This window comes from Palaemon carinicauda, chromosome 26 (genome assembly GCF_036898095.1).
Source record: "Palaemon carinicauda isolate YSFRI2023 chromosome 26, ASM3689809v2, whole genome shotgun sequence".
Taxonomy (NCBI): domain Eukaryota; kingdom Metazoa; phylum Arthropoda; class Malacostraca; order Decapoda; family Palaemonidae; genus Palaemon; species Palaemon carinicauda.
The window spans coordinates 41814315-41837150 of record NC_090750.1 but is presented as its reverse complement, the minus strand read 5'-3'; the positions used below and the strand labels follow the sequence as shown (position 1 = coordinate 41837150).

General features: G+C 41.3%; 1 protein-coding gene across 1 annotated transcript in view; it reads right to left on the bottom strand.

Annotated features, from left to right (window-relative positions):
- LOC137619508 (protein SHQ1 homolog) overlaps positions 1-22836 on the bottom strand; it is a 183787-nt gene that overhangs the window by 15948 nt on the left and 145003 nt on the right. Inside the window, exon 8 of the mRNA XM_068349600.1 lies at positions 16547-16707. Within this exon, the coding sequence (XP_068205701.1) occupies positions 16547-16707 (161 nt within the window). The remainder of the gene's footprint in view (positions 1-16546; positions 16708-22836) is intronic.

Genomic DNA, 22836 nt, shown 5'->3' with positions numbered 1-22836 from the left:
GAATTATAACAAAGTGGCAGTAGAAACTGGTGGGTGAAGGGGACTCCAACACCTGCCAGCACACTGAGAGACCACTTTGACCTTAAGGGGACACGGTTAGTAAGCAAATATATATATAGGGGTTTAGGGAGAAAAATGCAAAATCCTAAAAAAATTCAAGGAGCTTCATATGGCAATGGAGAATGTGTACGAAATATTTTGTCAAAATTTCTCTTACTTTCGTAGTTATATGGTAATTGGTAACAGTAACTCAATGAGCTAAAAACATTGATCCATACAAGACAATGGAAAATTTCTTTGATTATCGTAAGTTTAGATAATTATTACATATTAGTATAAAAAAAAAAAATTTTGAGCAATGGCATCTGTAAACATTCCTCGAGTCACAAGACTCAAGTGTTTATTATATCATATTATTGTCGTACATGGTGATTGTATTCTCCTCATTATATTATTACTTTATTGGGCTTGGAAGGCATTCTCTGGTACATTTTCACCGGCCGTCACAGGTCGACCCAGAAAAGGGATTTTGACGAAGGAAAAATCCATTTCTGGGGAGAGACCTGTGACGCCCGGTGAAACCCTTCCCGGTTATTTTTGTACGGACCCACCCTTTCCTTGCCAAGCCATATGTTCTTGCAGAAGGATGACCTGGTGAGCGCGAGTGGTAGGTGTCGGTAGGGTAACCCAACTGTATTCTCTAGGGCCTGTCATGGCCCTCCCCTTTGATGAAGGGATTATCTAAATGGAAGACAGCCTGTGAATAGTGGTGTACACACGCCCTTGTTAGATGTACGACACCAACAAGGTGCTCGCGCGAGGGTTGTAACCACTGCACTCCATGCTTTTATCTTTCTCTAGTATATTTGGAAGATTTATATTAGAAAAGAAGGACTTTCACCGGGCGTCACAGGTCTCTCCCAAGAAATAGATTTTTCCTTCGTCAAAATCCCTTTTGTATTTTTCATAAAATAAGCCCAAGTCCAATCTTTTAACGTGAGTATGTTTTTATTATAGCTAGAACACAGCTGTTAAGAATTATAACAAAGTGGCAGTAGAAACTGGTGGGTGAAGGGGACTCCAACACCTGCCAGCACACTGAGAGACCACTTTGACCTTAAGGGGACACGGTTAGTAAGCAAATATATATATAGGGGTTTAGGGAGAAAAATGCAAAATCCTAAAAAAATTCAAGGAGCTTCATATGGCAATGGAGAATATGTGTACGAAATATTTTGTCAAAATTTCTCTTACTTTCGTAGTTATATGGTAATTGGTAACAGTAACTCAATGAGCTAAAAACATTGATCCATACAAGACAATGGAAAATTTCTTTGATTATCGTAAGTTTAGATAATTATTACATATTAGTATAAAAAAAAAATTTTGAGCAATGGCATCTGTAAACATTCCTCGAGTCACAAGACTCAAGTGTTTAGTCACTTCACATAAGTGCGAGCCGAAACCTTGGGGGAGAGTACACGTCTGGGTATGTCTCTAATATAACTTTTGTTTTATGTCTGTTTTTCTTTATTTTGACAAGAATTTCATTCTACCAGAGGAAAAGACAACCATAACATACTGAAGAAAATTCACTATTAATCCCATAATATGGGCGATACAGTATTTGAGAGAGAGAGAGAGAAAGAGAGAGAGAGAGAGAGAGAGAGAGAGAGAGAGAGAGAGAAAGAGAGAGAGAGAGAGAGAGATAATGGGCAAAGGTATCTTCGTTTATGATTAAATTATGATAAACGTCATAGTTTATTTTTATTAATACCCAATAAATAATATAAAATTCATATACAGTACTCTAATAGTACTACTAGTGGCTTTGTATGAAATTGGATGTCCAGAGCTAAACTCTTCAGGAATCCACAAACTGAAGGTCCAGGAACAATATTTTGTTGGCAACACATTTCCCACTGACAGCGAAATGGTCACGACCCTTTTGGTCGATGTACTGTCATCTGCTGCAACTGCATCTCTGTCACTGTTGAACATAGGAGGCTGCCTGACCACTCAGAATTTGCAAAATGGCCACATTATGGGGGCCACTTTCATATACAAAAGTTAAATGGTTTTTAAGATAATTGCCAAAATGCAAATTCAGCCTGTTAAACATTACAAAGATTTTTATTATAACCTACAAAAAACTGCAATAGATGTTTATTTCTTGTATACTGTTTTCTGATATGTTGTTATACTTTTGATCTTGCTAGCTTTCATTAAAATATTGAACATAAAACTGTAGTGTTGTGAAGGTTGTCAGCAGCGAAGGCCTTTATGCTGGGACTGCCAGTGTTATATGCAACTACATCAGGAAAAACGTTAACAGGTATATTTTTCTATAACATTAATCCTTATTATTTAGTTACAAGTTTTAAATAAATTGTATGCATAACATGAACTCCTACAAGGGCAGTTGACAATATATATATTTCAATCTTGCTGAAACTTATTTTTCCGGAACTGACGATCATGCCAAAATCCTTCTGGACACAAGATGTTAAACAAAGTTCAGTATGCAAAGTACAAGCTGCAGAATATAAAGTTGGGCTATGAAATATTGAGAGGAAAATATGAGGATGAATTCATAAAACTGTTAGCTGGTACTCAAATTTAGATCCCAAAGCTCTCAAACAACCAAGTAGAAGTTGATGATAAAATCAGGTTCCATATCACTGATGTACAATCAGTCTTGAGTGATTAACCTGACACAGATGTATTTGTCATACTCATCTTCCACTTCAAGAACACCTGACAATAACGAATACTGTCCGTGAAGATTGGTAACCGAAGACTAAAAAAATGATACCCGTTCACCTGTTGGTTAATCAACAGGATAATGGTTTAGTGGTGTAGTCCCTCCTAGTCATTCATGATCTTAGTGGTTGCAACATCACTAGCAAGGCGAGTTCAAAGGTGTCGGGTCTAAATGCAGCCTAGGATCTCTCTCTGTGGAAGAATAAGTGGTAGAAGTACTCTCACCGCAGATGACAAGCAATGCTAAACAATTCCTTGTATCTGGATTAAAGACGACTGACTGTTCTATTTTCAATGAATATCGATGGAAGCAATACCACAACTCAAAAGGAAAAATATGGACTTCAGCCAGATTGAGTACTGTTTATCAACAAGAACATATAAAACGAGCTTATTTGCAGGCTAAGATGAGGTTGCAAGTCCCAACTCCTGCAGTCACCAAACCAGATCTATTCCAGTATGGGGAAGAAACAACATATGATACCTTCCATGCAGATGCCTAACATTATGTATTCGTTGCGGAGAAAGGAGCATAAAATCAAAACATAAACCAAAAGGTGGGGAAATCCAGATAATTATCCCCTTCCCCCTGACAACAAAGTCATATATACACTTCATAACCACACCTCATGTAAAATACTAATACCATATATAAAAGTCTTGCATATACAAATGTAAAAATGTGTTTAATGCATTTTAAGACCTGACTTGTAATGATATAATTGTTTAACATCTGGAAACTCTACCTTGGATCCTTAACCTAGTAAAAGTTAAAATAGAATAATTTTTTGCATATAGTGATTTTTTTTGCCAGTATAGTAAATTTTATAAATTTATATCTAAATATTTAAATAGATATTTCATGATAAAATGAAAAATATGTATTACAGACCCCCATAACGTGGCCAATTTGCACATTTTGAATGGTCAGGTAACCTCTTATTTTCAACAGTTACGTAGATACAGGGGTGGGCAGGACATCAATCAAAATGTGTGTGGCCATTTTGTTGTCAGTGAGAAATGTTACCAACAAATTATTATTCCTGGACCTTCAATCAGTGGATTCCTGAAGAGTTTAGCTCTGGACACATATTTGCATACAAAACCAATATGAGCTACTCTAGTAATAATACAGTAACCAAGATTTATTAACTCAGTTTTTGTTAACATACAAAATATGGGAGTTTGACTTTCACTTTCTATATAGCCTATTTTTCTTTGTTTCGGCAAGAATTTCATCATGCCAAACAGGAAAAGACAATCAAACTGTTTCGCTGATGTACAGCAGAAGAAAATTCTCTTAAATAATCTCATAATATCAGCAAAATCAGGGAAGTTAATGAAGGATATTAATTGATTGACTGAATGACTTGGAATTCTCTGGCATCCTGACATCGAATGTCATTGCTGCCAATACTGTTACAAATAAAAAATAAAAGTGTTTAATTTTAAACCATAAAAGTTTCAAAAGACCTGCTTCGGAAATAAATCTACAAATACCACTGGCATAGTACAGCACATCCTGTCCAAAAATATTGGCAAGGAGGAACCTGCCAACCTCCCCTCAATCAGATATCTATTTAGGTGCTACGAGTGGAGAATTGTCAACAAATGCCACACTATCAAGGGTACTGAACAGTCATCGCAATGTGATTGTTGGTGTTGGCTAGTCAGCAGAAACTTGTGTCAATTGAATTTGACCAATGCAGAGACTACAAAGAGTACTGTAGTCTCCCAATTTTGGAGCATCATGGTTTACCTCCAAGGAGATATAACATTCGTTATTTCTCTCACATTATTTCCAACTAAATTATCCCCATGCTGTTGTCAATTATTATAAGACAAATTGTTAATGCTAGATGAAAAATCATTACAGATAATAGGATACCTTCTTGGTAGCAACTCCCTGCATCATTCTTTGCCAGTAAATCAGCCTTCTCATTTCCAGACAAACCTACATTTGCAGGAACCCAACAAAATCAAACCATTATACCTCTGCCCAACAATAAAAAGTCACTAAAATTTCTAAAAGTAAAGGATTACTATAATTAAAAACTAGTAAGAAACTTTTCCGGAGCCATCAGTAGATATAAAATGTGATTCACCATGTTCTTCAATGTGTTTCATAAAAAGAGACCTGGTTTCCATGTCAGTCATGTTCTTTTTTTTACCTATAAAACATTTACAAAAAGATATCTGGTAATTTCCATGGAGCTATATAAAGACTGTTTCTAATGTTTTTATCTAAGAACCATAATGTTGAGGAGATATTTGGTGCAACTCAAAATATCTACTGTGCTTTACAAGGTTTGCAGTCTGATAAGCTAAAGAATTAGGAAGTCTTTGCAGCTTAAACCAATACCAAACAATGGAAGACTTTCAGTAAAGGTCTAAAGGTATTTCTCCAGCATCAACAAGGAGGCTTGGGATAGGGAAAGTTCTAAAGGCTCCTGTGGCCAATCTAATACCAGTATGGTGTATAGAGTCTAAGATATTTAATCAGCTTGGAGTGGCTAAGGATTACCAAACATTTCTTCTTTGCCCAAGGGGTTAACTACTGCACTGTAATTGTTCAGTGGCTACTTTCCTTTGTTAAGGGTAGAAGAGAACCTTTAGCTATGGTAAGTACCTCTTATGCGAGAAGGACACTAAAATCAAACCATTGTTCTCTAGACTTGGGTAGTGCTATAGCCTTTGTACCATGGTCTTCCACTGTCTTGGGTTGGAGTTCTCTTGCTTGGGGGTACACTTGGGCACACAATTTTATCTAATTTCTCTTCCTCTTGTTTTGTTGAATTTGTTATAGTTTATAGGAAATATTTATTCAAATGGTATTTTTTCCATTGTTTTTTATAAAGACAGCAGATTTCTTAGCTCCAAAGTTATCTGTTATTTTGCGCAAGTTAGCAAGAGGAGCTTTTAGCACTTGTTGGAAGATTGGTAATGTTACTCCTCTATGTAAATGTGTTTGTGGTAGCTCAAGTCCCACTGATTACCACCCAATTTCCATAACACACACATTATCTAAAGTTTTGAGCATCTTCTAGCAAAATGTCTTAATAGGTTTGCTGAAGGTAATCATCTATTCCCTAGTTTGCAATTTGGTTTTTGTAAAGGCCTTGGAGCATGTGATGCCCTCCTTACAATCCCAAATGCTGTACAGAAATCCCTTGATTGTGGTCAGGAAGTTCGTATGATTGGCCTTGATTTTAGTGCTGCCTTTGGCCATGTTAATCGTGAGGCCCTTATTTTCAAACTCAAACAGTTGGGAGTGGGTGGGTTGTTTCTTACATTATTATTGATTTTTTAAGCAATAGATCTCAAAGAGTTGTTGTTGATGGGCACCATAGTGAGTATAGGAATGTGATATTTGGTGTTCCACAGGGTAGTGTTCTTGGCCCATTACTTTACATACTATATACAAATATGACGGTTTGGCCTAGAAAACAAGCTTGTTGCATATGCAGATGATGCTACTCTCTTTGCATCAATTCCATCCCCTGAATGTAGATCTGGGGTTGGCGAATCCCTTAATAGTGATTTAGCTAAAATTAGTGCATGCTGCAAATTATGGGGTATGAAGTTGAATCCTAACAGAACTCAAAGTATGATTGTGAGTAGGTCAAGGACGGTGGTTCCTTAACATCAGGATCTCAGTATTGATAAGGTTTCTTTAAATTTGTATGACTTTTAAAATTTTAGGTGTGATTCTCAAAAGCAAATTTACTTTTGAGAACCACATTAGGTCTGAGTCTTCTTCAGTTGCACAAAAAATTTGTATGACTAAAATTTTAGGTGTGATTCTCAAAAGCAAATTTACTTTTGAGAAACACATTAGGTCTGAGTTTTCTTCAGTTGCAAAAAAAATTGGCTTATTGAGAAAGTCTTTTAAGATTTTCGGTGATCAATCTATTCTGAAGAGCGTGTTTTAATTTTTTCATTCTACCTTGTTCTCATCTTAATTTGCTGGACAGAAATTTGCTGTCTATTAAATTTCTTATTCCTGATCTAGATATTAATCTTTGGCACCGTCGTTCAATTAGTTCATTAAGCATGTTGCATAAGATTTTTCATAACTGACCATCCTTTACATTCAGATCTCCCTGGACAATTCTATTCTGTTCATAATGCTAGCCAGGCAGTTAATTCTAATAACCAGGCCTTCTCCATCATGAGGCTCAATACTACACAGTATTCTAAAAGTTTTATTCCAGCTGTTACCAAGTTGTGGAATGATCTTCCTAATTGGGTAGTTGAATCAGTAAAACTTCAAAAGTTCAAAGTTGGAGCAAATGTTTTTATGTTGACTAGGCAGACATGAGTCTTTTTATAGTTTATATATGACATATATGTTTTTGACATTGTTAATAGTTTATATAGGACATATCTGTTTTGACATTGTTACTGTTTTAAAATGATTTATTGTTAACTTTTTCTCCACATTTATTTATTTCCTTATTTCCTTTACTCACTGGGCTATTTTTCCCTATTTGAGCCCTTGGGCTTATAGCATCTTGCTTTTCTAACTAGGGTTGTAGCTTGGTTAGTAATAATAATAATAATACTGATCTTGAATTATTTTGTTTTTCCTTGTTTCCTTTCCTCACTGGGCTATTTTCCCTGTTGGGGTCCCTGGGCTTATAGCATCCTACTTGGGTTGTAGCTCAGCAAGTAACAGTAGTAATAATAACAATAATAAACGGATTTTGAGCGAAGCGAAAAATCTATTTTTGGGTGAGATGGCCATGACGTCCTGATGGAAGGTTCCTTTAGTAGCTTCCTGAGGGTATATATGTCTACAGTGAATATTCCCAGAGAATTAAACCAAAGGTTTCACAGAATTCTAACTTCTGGCGCGAGTACCCTAAAGGTTTCCCTTTAGGATATCGTATATCAACAGGGGACGTTTGCTTTGACACGCCACATGCCTATCTGCACCCCACATAGCGTTTACGCTTCGAGGGGGAAAGGTGGCGAGATAATTGAGGAGCCGTTGCAAAGTTATCCTCCTACGTTACTGTTACGGTACCTCGCGACGTAAGCAAACGGCAGCCATAGCTGTCCGCCATATTGACTGACGTCACGTCCGTCCTCTTCATTCCAAATTCAGCGATCTACCAGCTTCCACAATACAATATGAAAGGGAGGGGCCTGGTAGGCTGCACTGGAAACAGTAGGGCGGGTCCATCAGGATGTCATGGCCATCTCACCCAAAATACCGTTTTTGGGGCTAAAGCCATGACGTCCTGATGGAAGTGTACCAGAGAGTTAGTGTATCGTGGTTTTTCCCCATTTCAAAGTGCCTTCTACTTCAAACAATATTCCTTTGGTCTGGTGACCATAGAGACCGTGACATCTCCGTTATATGTCACTACCAGTGGCATAACAATGACATGGCTTCCTGCCCCCCTGGCAGGGAGGTCCTGTTTGGACAAGAGGAATATCTCGAAGTACCCTGATGAAGATAAATTCACCTGGAAGCGAAGATCGTGCCAGTCTTGTGGACAGATCAGAAGGTTAAATATTTATGTAGGAACAATATTTTACTGCTAGGTGAGCATATTTCAGACAGGAGATTTATTATACATAATATAATAATGAGAATGGGGGCAATGAAACAGCAACAGCAATTTATTTTCATATGGAAAGGCGAAATAAAACCCATATGGTAAATAAAATAATTATTTTATTCAAGAAATTTCAAAAGTAAAATAAGATTATTTACAATAATATTATTGAGTAACAGACATAGATTTTGAATTGAAAGACGGTGATGTGGAATCTGAAATGGAAGAATTTGCCTTTAGTGTATACACATAAGTTCCCGGATGAACGAAAGTCTTTAAAGTCACTATACACTCCATGTCAAGGAACATGTGGCACCCATGTGAGAATCTATGTCACTTCACCTTGAGGAAGAACAGTCCGTCTGTGACACTAAGTGTCACTTGAAATTACTGTATTGCACTAGGGTCAACACAGGCACCCGTTGAATTAGAGTCCCGAAATAACTTGCTGTTCTACGCAGCACTAAACAGCAGGTTTCATTACACTACCTGCTGCTACCATGAATTTCTTAATTTCGTGCACCTGCCTCACATAGTGTTTGAAGAACACTCTTGAGGATTTCCAGCCTGTGAAGGATCAGAGGCTTTCGAAATCCATTCCTTAGAAAAAATTCAGGGAAGAGGCGACTTTCCTAGGATCATGACCTGCAGGTGTACTGTCAGGATCCGCTCTGCGAATAAAGTAGGTGAGTTTCGCCCTTAGTTGTTTAAGTGACAGGTCACTACCCGATGTTTCTCCTTTAAAGAGTTGTCCTCCGCCAAAGTCTGAAGTTCTTCGAAGATAGACCTTAAGACTCTCCACTGGGCATAGAGAGACATCTTCCTTCAGAGGGCAGATTCTCCAAGGTCCCCATCTCTTGGTGGGGAGTTCGTTTTTGGCGAGAAACGTAGGGTCAGGGAAGAGGGTAAGTTCCCCTGTGTCGGCGAACTGTATCTGGCCCTCTTCTCTTGATAAAGCCACTATTTCACTGACTCGGGCTCCCGATGCGAGCGCAAAAAGGAAAATTACTTTTTGAGTCAAGTCTTTCAGAGGGCAAGATTCGTTGTCCAAGCTAGAGGCAAAATGAAGCACCTTATCCAGGGACCAGGTGATGGGTCTCGGTGGAGGTGCAGGACGGAGTCTAGCACATGCCTTCGGGAGTTTGTTGAAGATTTCGTTGGACAAATCTATTTGGAAGGCATACAGTAGTGGTCTAGTCAAGGCCGATTTACAAGTGGAAATCGTGTTGGCTGCCAAGCCTTGTCCATGAAGGTGAATAAAGAAGGACATACAAAAATCTATGGAGATTTCCGTAGGATTTTCTGCCTTGACAAAGGACGCCCACTTCTTCCAGGATGATTCATATTGCCTTTTGGTAGACTGTTTTGTATTCCTCTAGGAAGTCTAAACTTTTCTTCGAGATTCCGAACCTTTTATTCACGGCTAGGGGCCACATATCGAGGAAGTTGGATGTTGTCCCTCGTTACGAAGAGATCGATCTGAAGTTCCGGGCCTTGACGAGAAATGAAGGAGAATGATCTTGTGTCTAGGGACCATTCCGACTCTATGGGGCCATCACATTGCAGAATCCTTGTAGGTGAACTGCAGACAAGTGGCATTTCTTCCTGTCCGCCAGGCGGAAGATGGGCGCCAGGCGGAAGATGGGCAGAAGCACTTGGTTTAGGTGGGGCGATCTCGAGCCTTGACGGTTGAGACATCTGACTACTACGGAGCCGTCCAGAGTTAGACGAATGTGGATCGAAGGACGCGGAGATAGTTTCTTCAGAGTGAGAAGAACTGCCATGGCCTCCAAGATGTTGAACTTGTCGTTAGTGGGAGTGACCCCCCCCATCCCTCCAGGGAAGCGTCCGTGTGGACGTTGATCGACGGAGGCAGGGGTTGAAGAGGGATGGATCTTTTCAAGGTCCTTGTTTCTGACCACGGCTTGAGAAGTGAGCTAAGCCTGTTTGGTAGGGGTCTTTTGAGATCTCTTCGAGCGATGGATGCGTTTCGTCTCCAGACTCCTGAGGCATCTTTTAGCTGTGCTCGTAGCACTGGGTTTGTCACTGAGGCGAACTGTAGGGAGCCGAGTACTCACTCCTGCTGTCGTCTTGAGATCCGTTTGGATTTGAGAAGTCTTTTGACAGACCCGGCTATTTCCTTCCTTTTCTTCAGAGGGATGGAAAGGCGGTGTGACTGAAGATTCCAATGGATTCCCAACCATTGAAACTTCTGAGCAGGACAGAGGCGAGACTTCTTGGTGTTTATCTTGAAACCCAGATGTTCAAGGAATTGGGTCACCTTTCTGCAGGCTCGCGAACATTCTTCTGACGATGTCGACCAGACCAGCCAATCGTCGAGGTAAGCCATCACTTGGACGCCCTGGAGGCGTAGCTGGTGGACGATTGTGTCTGCCAGTTTCGTGAAGATTCTTGGAGCCGCGTTGAGCCCGTAGGGCATGGCCCTGAAGGCGTAGTTTCTTCTTTGGAGCCTGAATCCTAGGTAGGAGGAAGCTTGGTGGTTCATTGGGATGTGCCAATAGGCATCCGCCAGGTCTATTGAGACCATGTAGGCCTTGTGAGGCAGTAGGGCTCTTATATGTTGAAGAGTCAGCATCTTGAATTTGTTGTTCACAATGAACTTGTTAAGGGGGGACAAGTCGAGAATGACTCTGAGCTTGTCTGAGTCCTTCTTGGGAACACAAAACAGTCTTCCCTGGAACCTGGAGGACTTTACCCTTTTGTCACCTTCTTGTTCAAGAGTTCTAAGACATATTCTTCTAGGATGGGGGATGATGGCTGGAAGAATTGGTGGAAGGTTGGAGGTGATTGTGTCTAGCCCTAACCTAGTCCCTTCTTGATGATGCTGTGCGCCCAAGGATCGAAGGTCCAGTGATCCTGAAAGTGGCGGAGTCTTCCTCCCACCGGAAGCACTTCATTGCTTCTGGTTTCCCGAGGGCTTGCCACCTCAGCCACTTGCTCCCCTTCCTCCTCTGCCTCTGGAAGGACGACAAAGCCACTTGCTCCCCTTCCTCCTCTGCCTCTGGAAGGACGACAAGAGGAGTCTCTGCCAGAGCCTCTACCTCTGGGACGAAAGGTAGTGGACTGTCTTTCGTAGGCAGGAGTGAAGACCAGCTGAAACGTCTGTTGTGACTGTGCCACTATTTGGGGAGTAGCGGGAGCCGGAAACTGGCGTTTTGGTTGACGCTGCTGGGGTTTTGGCTTAGCAGATTCCCTCTTAGGCTGTGGGCCTTCATCCTGAGAGGACTTTCTCTTACGGGACATGCCCCACTTACTGAGAAGGTTCCGATTCTCAGTGGCGGCCTTGTCCATGATCTCCTTCACCAAAGCAGTTGGGAAGAGATGCTTGCCCTAGATGTTGGAGATTAGTTTCCGGGGTTCGTGTTTCACCGCCGCGTTGGCGAACACAAACTCTCTACAGGCTCTCCGGGCCTTGATGAAGCTGTACAAGTCCTTCATCACGGTCACGAGGTGGGTCTTCGCGAGAACCATGTAGAAATCCGGGACCCTGATGTCCCCGGCCATTAACTTCAAGTTGAACTTGAAGGGATAGGGAGGCAGCTAGCCTCTCCTTGGTGTCCTGCTCCCGACGGATTAGGTGGTCGTTTAGCTTGGGGAGATCTTCATTGAACTGACGGCCAGCGACGTTAGGTTCCAGTTTCCCAACCGTAAAAGTAAGCTGGATGTCCTTCCAGCTTTTGTCGTCAGGAGGAAGGGTGAGGGAGAGAGGCCTACACTCCTCCAGTGTAGGGCAAGGATTTCCTTCCTCCACCGCCTTTATGACAGCATTGAAGGCCTTTTCCACGAAGGGAAAGGTCATGGTAGGGGGAGCAAGAAAGGATGGATGCTTCTTGCTCAATGCCGGCATCTTCGAATTAGTGAAGCCTTGGCTCTTGAGGCAATCGGCCAGCATAGCCTGGGCTTTAGAGTGCTCGAACACGATCACTTCTTTGGGTTCGGTCTCCTCCCTGGAGGCCAGCTCGGACCTGAGTTGGACATAACAGTCCGGATACGCCTCGAAGCTGGGAAAGAACTCTACTTCTTCGAGGGTGGCGGCACACAACTTTTCGTTGATGAAGATTCTGCCAGTTATAACTGGCATATGCTCGGCGTACCTCCACGGATTTGAAACCAAGCAGGGAGGAAGTTCCTTGACCGAAATCTTTTTTGGTTGCTTCCAGCCCATGAAGTGACGTTTGAGATCCTCTTGGCCCTTATGGAACCTCTCATCCATAAGCGCCACCAGAACCTGGATGGTATCTTCGGTGGTTGGCAGCGCCGGAAGCGAAGCGGTTGAAGTGGAGGGCACTGGCTCCTCGACCACAGCAGGAGCCACAGGAGGTGTTTGAGCAACCTCACTCTCCGAATCAGGGAACTCCACCTGATCCTCTTCTTCCTCCAGATCCTCACCCATGAGGGTCCTTTCGGTGTTTCTTCTCAACTTCATCAATATGACATTTTCGGAGAGCAGCCGAAACCTCAGGTTCAACCACGAGTTGAACACGGGATCTCATCCCTGGGGATCACTGAATTAGCCGAAGCTTTAGGGAAGAGAAGGGCCCTCATCTTCTCATTGAGGAGATAAGGCCCGGTGGCGTTCCTTTGGAAACCGCGCACCCACTTGCGCAGTTTCTCTCAAGAATTGTCCCTGGCCTCCGCGGACGGAGGGTTGTCGAACGCCTCATCAAGAAGGCTTTTGCAGATTGCACAGGTCTGCGGATCCCAATACTTGAGATTCCCCTTCTAAACAGCACAGGCGGCATGGGTCCGGCAAGCCAGATGCCCATAGAAGTCAGGGCGACGAACTACGCAGAAGGAGCTCTCACACTTCACGTACTCCTCCTGTAAAAGAAAGAGAAAACGAGTACTTGGAAGTCATTATAATTTGACTTACAGTAATCTTAAAGTAAGATGTAAGTTACAACTTATAAAATATAAGATTCATTTCTTTATGAGCTCAGGATAGGTGAGCTAGAAAGGAAGTAGGAAGACACATACTGTACTTGTGAATCCTGCCCAGCAAATTGCCGTGACTTTGCCCTATAATTAATTCCTTAGGACCAGTAGGGTTCTAGAGGAGGGAAAGAGCATCCGTTTGGATGAGCCAAGCTTAGGCTTCCTCTGAGGAATTAATTACAGAGAGGTGTAGACCTGAATTCATTCAGATCATATAGAGAGAAGGGGGAAAATAGGATAAACCCCTGCTTTGTAGGATTAGTCCCGGCAAGAGACTGCACTAGGAAGCACAGAATATGCTGGAAATGTTTTACTGTACAACCGTATACAACAGTCGCTGTTCTAAGTTATGAAATACCAAAGAAGCAACGGCTAGTCTACCCGGCTGCACGATAGTGACTGCCGGCACGGGGCCGGCAACCAGGGAGGGGTGATTGTCCACTGTAAGCCGCGGCTGGGAGCGCCGGCAGACTGACAGCAGGCCGGAGGCCCATCCAGCGAGGTGAACCTATCCATAGCCACACACTAAGTGGCAGAAAGACAGGAAGACACTAAGGAATGGCGATCGCCGCCAGGACGGCGGCCCCTGGCAGCCGGCAGGTTGTCGGCCCTGGTAGACCTTAGCTGACAACATTCAATGAAGCAGAAAGGTTACCCGAGATGTCGGTGGTTAGCGCCGGCAAGAGGAGGCGACAGTGGACCGGCACCAAGATAGAGAGAGGGAAAGGTAAGGAGGGAAGGTAAGGAAGGGTAATACCCAATACCCAAACTAACCTTCCTCCGGAAGGAAGTGTTCTCATGATAGGAGGGGATACGCCTATCATCCGGCAGCAGGGAGCCAGCAGGCGGCTATGATGCCTGTGGTAACCCAAGGGAGGATCAGAGAACACTCAGGGAGGGGGTCCTCCGCCGGCACCACCCCATAGTTTAACTATGTAGGGAAGTGTAGCAGAACGGACCACCTAGCAGAAGAGCACAGCCAATCCCACAACTCGCCGCAAGCGAGGAGTTGTAGGACGACAGACAGGGGTGTGATGGCAAGCCAACACAAAGGGACAGAGTGGGGAGGGGGGAGAGGGTCCTGAGAGGGAGCGGAAGGGGTGGGTTACACACCCTTACACTCCCAAGAGAGGGGGAACTGTTTGGGTGCTAGCCTACCGAAGAAGAAGAGAAAGCTCTCCAACCTAGGGAAGGTTAGCTCAGATTAGGTACAGCACTAGTGTACAGTGCTAAACTATAATAAAACAGAATCCTCCAAAGCCTAACCTAGACTAGGGAGGGCAGATGTAGGACAAATCGCTAGGCTGCAGGGAGGAAGGGACGTGTCCCAACCAAGTGCAGTCTAGGGGGAAAGACAGAGCCCTTCCACCTTCAACATCAGTCGATACCATAGGGAGAAGACGTTCTCCTAAGGTGGGCTGGGGTGAACGACGGTTACTCTATGTTTCTGTCCAAGCTCGGGCCATGAACAATGGCGAGGAGAAGGAAAGAACAACCTTAACCTAACCTACCCGAAAGTCATTCGAGGTAAGAGGGCTAGGATATAGCATAGCTACCCAAAGGGAGGAGGTTACCCTAGTAAGGTAACAGGGGAGATAAGGAAGCATACAAGAGCCCCAACGTTAGGTTAGGAGAGTGTGTCAATGGACGGACCACGCACGGTCCCTTGTATGGTCCCTAGAAGGCGAAAATACATGTGCAACACTGAATCTTGTATGTATAAATGCCTATATCTTCATTTCAGAAATTTTAAAAACACTAGGAACACTTATTATATCATGCAGGAAGTAAACATGAACACTTAGGCATCAAACCTGGGGTTAGGCTAGTAGGCTAGCATAGGGTTCGGCTAACGAAGTTCGCCGAAGAATACTATCGGCATAATATAACTAATTCCTAGCAATGAAGACTAAATAACTAATGATATTTAATTAGTTATGAGACCGGGAAAGCTGTTCTGGCTAACTAGATAAGGCATGCGTTGCGAACACTGGCGTCGTAACATGACGCCTCCGGTCAGGGCACAGCTATGCCACAAAACACAAGATTTAAGGATAAAAAATCGTCACTTTATGGCCAGAGCTTATTTATACAATACAAGAACATGGTACTCAACTTTCCAGAAGAAGACGAGGCCGAAGGTTGCGACATGGCAATAAAAATCGATCACTGGGAAAAAACCAAACAACGTAGATCGCTACAAGATTTGGAATGAAGAGGACGGACGTGACACAAGTCAATATGGCGGACAGCTATGGCTGCCGTTTGTTTACATCGCGAGGTACCGTAACAGTAACGTAGGAGGATAACTTTGCAACGGCTCCTCAGTTATCTCGCCACCTTTCCCCCTCGAAGCGTAAACGCTATGTGGGGTGCAGATAGCCATGTGGCGTGTCAAAGCATACGTCCCCTGTTGATATACGATATCCTAAAGGGAAACCTTTAGGGTACTCATGCCAGAAGTTAGAATTCTGTGAAACCTTTGGTTTAATTATCTGGGAATATCCACTGTAGACATATATACCCTCAGGAAGCTACTAAAGGAACCTTCCATCAGAACGTCATGGCTTGAGCCCAAAAATAATAATAATAATAATAATCCACTAGCCTGTTCTAGCCAAGGATCATTAGATCCCTTACCCCGCTCTAGCCAAGAATTGGATTATCTATTACCCAGCCCCAGCCGAGGATTGGAAGAGCCACTAGCCTGCTCCATCTAAGGATCGAAAGATCAATTACCCTGCTACACCTGAGAATCGGAAAATTTGTTAACCTGCTCCGGTGTAATCAAGTAAATTGGTTCTAAATTCTTTACAATGCATTTGTAATATAAATACTTGGTATTTATGCAAGTTGTTTATAATTTGACCATAAAGCTACAGAATTCTTTCTCCAGTTAGCCCAACTTTTCCCTAAATGTTATATCTTTCCCTTTCCTAAGATGTAAGATAACGAGTATTTGTCAATTCATCTACCTTTTTCCCTCATCCATGAACTATAAACAGGTATCAAGATATTTATCCTGTTGGCATTAGCTGTAAAAATTAACCAGTATGAAAGGGCTAAAGAAGATCGATGTATGGCAAAAATTGTCTGAAATCAACAAAAAAAAAAAAAAAAAAGTATTCAAACAAAACACAAAATTAAACTTAACATCAATCTAAAATTATCCACCTTCCCTTATAGATTATCATGTAGAGTAAAACACAAAAATTACAAAGTAACCATCACAGTATATACTGTATGTAAAAGAAACTAACCTTCCTAAGTGAATCTGCTAGACTGATTAACTTGTTGTCCTTGACTCTTTGAATCCAGACACAATAATCTGTTATGTAGAGCTGATTCAATAAGTACCGGGGTTCAGAGTTGTTGAATATCCTCTGAATTTCCAATAAACATTTCAAAACTTGCTTAGGTCCTGTAAAAATAACATTGATTAAATTAATTCAACATAAAACCATTGTTATTTTGCAAAGCTTATTCTTACACATACTCAGGAATGGATATCTAGTTTCACAATACGTACCTCCAGTGGCCACAAATACTGTTAATAAACATAGCAATTTGTGATTTGGACTATATAGCCCCAGTGCCAAAGTACAACTAGGGGAACCCTGCATTTACATAAAAGTACAGTTTGCAAAATGTTGGACAACAGCAAGATGGAAGAAATGAAGTACTGTAGTGACAAAGCTAAAGTAGACGAATATAGAGCAAATGCAGCGAAAAGCCAAAGGAAAGCTTCAAAGGCACTTTAGTAATCACGCTGATGGCGTTACCATCCTATATGGAAGAAAAGAGACAGTTTCACAAGATCTTCAAAGAAAAAATGTCTCGCTTAATGTCTCTTCGCCGATTTACAGTGGCAGTCTTTCCCTAGAATTTTACCTATGACTCGTTTTATTTTCATCCCTCAATCAACAGAACTTTCAGTAGAGTACTACCTCAATTTTCAAGTTTAATTCGTTCTGGAAATGAGCTCACACCCTAAAGTACTCTTATACTAAAATAATTTTTCATATATGAAATAAAAGAAACTAACTTCATGCCTTCCTCATGTCTATAAATACAGGTATACACTAATTTTCAAAGGTTTGTAAGGGTAATTGATGTTAAAATTATCTCCATTAACATCTGAAATAAATACAAAATAATAATTCGCAATTAAAAGTAGGAATATTGACAAATTAACTCTCTTTACCTTTGGGTAGAGCTGTGGCTGGTGTGAGGAAGACAGTAAAGGAGAGCAGGATTAATGCTTGATTGGATAATCTCCATCCATGAAAACTTCTCTTAAAATATCACAAGTTCTTTCTCTTGACTGACATTCACTATCACTAACTGGATATCTTAATTAACTCAACTTGCTCTGAGCAAGGTAGGGTGCGAGCTAATGCAAGTCGAAATACAGTAAAAAAAAAAAAAAAAAAAAAAATGGTGTGAACACTGCGTGAAGGCACCACGAGACCGATTTCTTCGCATCACATGCTAGTCTCGTTAGTACTTGTGCCCTAAAACCACCTATGCAGTGAAACTGTTTTGCTTGCAGACCAATCCAATACCCAAAGCCTAATCCAAATGTATATGCTTGAATTTGGTATAATTCAAAGTTACTCGTAACCCAAGATACAGTACCTGTATTACTGTATGTACAATACAGATTAAAAAAATAAAACTTTGAATCTGGAGACCTTTCATTCTTTGAAGATATGCAAGACAACGGATGTAAAAAAGCTTCCTTAGCTCAATATGACTATGCCTATTTTTGAAGAGATTACTGCAATGGAGCCAAAACATCTTTGGCCTGAAGAAAGTTTAAAATCTGAAGATAAATTAGGCAGGTGATCACTTAGAGACATCCAAATAGCAAATGCTACTTACAAAATACCCATTCATGTGAAGGATCAATAAGGTGGTGGTTATCTGCCAAGAGTGCATAAAAAATTACTATGGTACATTATCTCGGCCTTTTCCTCTGACAGGAGCCTGACTTCCAAAACTGTAGTTGACTTTCTAATCACTTTTTCAACCTTCCCACTCTCCTTTCTGCCAATCAACTAGGATATCTCAAAGAAGTTTTTGATGAAGTGCTATGGAAGAATTTTGTTAGGGAGAGCACCCAGCTGATACACCTTGTTAATGTATTTAAAAACAACACTCATAGCCTCAAGAGGACATCAGATGTTTTGGTTTCTTAGCTTTTTCACTCGGATCTGTATCCAGACTGACAGAAAAATTGGATTTCCCATTAACTAGATTTGCTGCTACGACAAACCTCTACACTATCACTTTCTACGATACCATTCTCAAACAAAACCAAACATGGACAAGTGACTCAATAACACAAACAATCACAATTCTTGCAACCCTTCAAAACACTTTTTTCCACCGACCCCTCTAGAACCTCTGCCAGCATACACCAGTCACTCATTTATATCAAATAAGTTGTAAATTCAAACTCAAAGTCTCAAACCAAAGAAAGGAGAGGATAAGAAACTTGGCAGCCAATGGCCTTGCCAGTTACTAGAAGGGCTACCCTATAGCAATTGAAAAAAGTGTTATGGTTTGTCTGTCCTGAAGAGTTCCCTCCTCTCACTTTTTTACCCATATAATCAAATACATACCCCGTGGCTTCTCATTACTTCTTTGCCATGTATTTAGAAGGTTACTGTTGAATGAGAATGCAATAGAGAAGGTTTGAGAGATGATCTCTTAGGATTTTACAAAATTTTATATGTGGTGCCCTATCATCAATCTCAATCCCCTGAATCAATTCCTGCAACAGTATTCATTCAGGATAGAATTTGAAGAGTACTTGTTCCATACAGAACTTCCTGGCATTTATCAATCAAGGGTATATAGAGTACTTCCAAGCTTCAAACATGTATTTATGACTGGTGCTCCAGTTTTGTGCACTGCTTTTAGTCTAGCCAAAGCAAGTTTATTGCATAGTAAATCAATTTCTTTTGAATAAAATACATATCAATTAAAAAGGGTGAGAGAAGAACTGCCTGGAGGTGATAGTCGCACTTTCAGGGAAAAAAAGAACACTTGCAATGTATATGTACTATTAACCTACAAGAAAACAGGAGAGCAGAAATAATGGAATGCAAGCTCACTAACCATCCTATCAAATCCTACAAACAAGTTGTTAAAAATTCCTATACTAGATGAAGGTCTAATAATAAGTTTAGAGAACAAAAATTATTAATCATGAGCAATTCTTTCTGTTATAGCTGCTCTGCTATGGAAAGAAGTCAATTTGACAATGAAGGGCTTTGGGTAACCATACATGCAATCACTATGCCCCAAGAAGAAAATGTATAACAGGTCTTATTAATACCATAATATAAGTGTTTGGAATTCCTGCAGATGAACAAATATAACACTTTAAAAGTAACTTGTATTTTTCAGTGATACAAATACGAGCATATTAAAATAAGGAATTGTGTTTAGTGGAGCTGGAACAGCATTTGAAATACAGTAATGCTTCACAACACGAAATTAATTCGTGCTGGAGTGGCTTTTGTAAAGTGATTTTTTCGTGTTGTGAGTCACATTTCACATACAAATTGCCTAATGTGTTCCAAACCCTACAAAACACCACATTAAATCTCATTCTAAAGCTACAGTATAACCACAATGAAATACTGTATAGCCAAATACATTTGAACCATTCAATATACCAAAACTAAATTTTAATACCTGTAAATTATGTAGTTATTACAACATAATGTAATAATAAATGGAAAATAATATAATACATACAGTACAATACTGTACTATTATAGTTACCCCTACTATAGACTAGAACTACATTTTCTGTCGGAACCCATTTTCTTCAACTCTGTGATGGGTGACTATTTTGTTCTCGGCCTACTGGCACATCTCTTTTCTTAAAGTGAAACATTTTTTCATAAAGTGAGTCATAAAAATATTCGCATCTCGTTTCGTAGCTTGAAAATTTTGTAAGCAGAGTCTTTCATGAAGAGAAGTATGACTGTAATTAACGAGGTAGTTAATGACAGGTGGTGAGGACGGGCGAGTAGCCCCGCCCATCCACCTGTCTAACACTCCTCGCATTTGACCTTTGGCTCAGGACTGAGAGGGTGGTTGAGATGAGAAGTTTACCTAGAAAGGACTCAGGATTCTTTAGTTATGAAAAGTAAGAATTGCTTTAAAAATCTATTATTTGTTCTTACGCGTATACAATCATTCCTTCCATTATAATTGGAATACTCATTTATTGGCGAGTAGGAAGTCCCACTAGGACTGAACTCGTCAGTTCTTTTCTTCCCTGAAAATGCCAGTCTCCTTGGTCTTGTATGGGAGTGAGGGAGATGATTCCAGCAACCTCCTAATCAGTATTGATTGGTACCTGGTACTAGGTTGATGCAGGAATTTTTCTCCTGTGTAGGGGAATGACTGATGGACTGGTATTCATTTCACCATTCTCCCCTTAGTAAAGGGAGGAGGAGCAAGAACTATTACTTATAGATACAGTCTAATAAGAATGGTGCTCAGAAATGTAGCTTACCAGCATCAATATCAGATCAACAACATTTAACGGTATGAAAGCTTTATCTCCAAGTAAGGGGAAGTAAAGAAGTAAAAAAAGTCAATTATTCTTCTCTTTTTCCAGACTTTTACATTGAACAAATTACCATAGACAAGATGTATCCTGTCTCTTAAGGGAACTGGGCTGGCTATATAACTAATGTATACAGCTGCCATCACAAGGCCAAAATCAAAACTGTTAATGAACTAGTGGGTAAATTCCCTTAGGCAATTTTAAAGTTGTTGTTGGCGTAACCAAACTCCAACTCCATCACCTGTTCAACAGCACATTCTTTGGAGTCAAGGTAGGAATAAGACCAAACTTCAAAGCTCTATATGGGGCTGATTTCTCGACTTCTTCAAAGATTGATGTGTATGCTTCAAAAGTTTCATCAAGTTGAAAGAGATCGAGTTATGATACTTCTTCCTTAGTTTTGCCAGGTAAAGAAGACACACTGACACTTGGGTAAGAGATGTCAGGTCCTTCCAGAAGCTACGCCCAGAAAGTAGCTCTAGATAGATCTCTCATTTTCCCTGGTAGTCCAAGGGTTAATTTTCTAGAAGTGCTAACAGACTGGAAATCATTTGGCAGTGAACAGTTGGGAGCAACTAGGGTCATTCTGGGGCCTGAAATGAACTACATCAGTTGATTAGCTGGCAAACTGGCTGAGCTGAAGGAAGTAAGATGCCCAGGAGATCTAACAGGTGTTAGAAGAGCCTCGAATAGTGCCCATGGGTTTTGGATAGGAGAATAAAACACAGTTTCCTGTTAGCCATGTAACGAACTTGACGGTTCCCAGTGACTCCCACATGGCAAGAAGCCTCTCTGCTATGAAAGAGTTCAAGTACCACTCTGTGCTTGCAGTTTACACTGGCAATTGAGCCTGTCCGCTAGTTCATTCCTCATCAGAAAAGTGCCTGGCTGACAGTTCTATGGCATTGGTACACCACCCAGATATGCATCTGCTTTGTCAACTTGCATAAGGGGTACAGAGTGAGAATGTGCTATCTTGCTGGTTGACATGGGGTACTAGGTGGTGGTGTTACAACACCACCGAATGCCTTCTCAAATGTTCTTTAAATTCTTGCAGTTAGAAAATGCATGTATTCACAAAATGTTAAATTGCACAAGTTCATTGATCACACACTTAGGCAATCAGCTAGCTCAGGTGGACACCACACCCCTCTTTCGATGCAGAGAGGACATTTGCATGTCCAGAAGTGGAGAGATGGGTGGGACTCCCCTGGCGAGGTTTCTTAAGATGATCAGCTCATGCCCCCCGTCTCACTAGAAAAGGATGAATCATGGGACATCTGAAGACTGACCAGCAATCCTTCAAATCACCAAAGAGATCTGTGGTGGAGGTGCCCATGTGGAACCAGTGTCACCAATGAGGGAGGTGGCCAAGAGAGACTGCCAGCATCAAACAGTTTTCAAGAATACTATTGGTCAGCAAGACAAAAGGAGCAGAGATCCAGAACATAGTAAGTGCTCATCCAGAAGGAAATTCACTATTCAGAACTATGATCTCTACTCTGTTAGATTACTCAAAATCATAACATGTATCTTCCTTATCAATAGAAGAGGGAGAATGGTAACATAAGCTTCCCCTCTAATTTCCCTCTTCCCCCATTCCTGACATGACCAGGATGGGAGCTCCGAAAGGGTTGTGCATGCACAAAATTCGTTGAAAAGAAAAAGGCAGTAAGCTGTCCTTATAGGGGGATTAGAGAAGGTCATAGCCTTCTTATCTCCAATTCCGTAGGCATGGCCACACCTGAAAGTTGGCTGCAGATCTCTTCGATGGGCCAGAGCACTTGAAAGGGACAATGCATGGATCACGAGTTCTTGCTCAAGTTGAAGACAGACATCGGGTCTTGCCTGAGAAACGAGCCGGAGCTCAAATTTGAGTTCTGCTCGAAGGGGGTTGGTGCCTCTTGTCCGTAGGAAGGTTACCCTGATTTTTGCGAGTTTTAAGAGACGGTACCG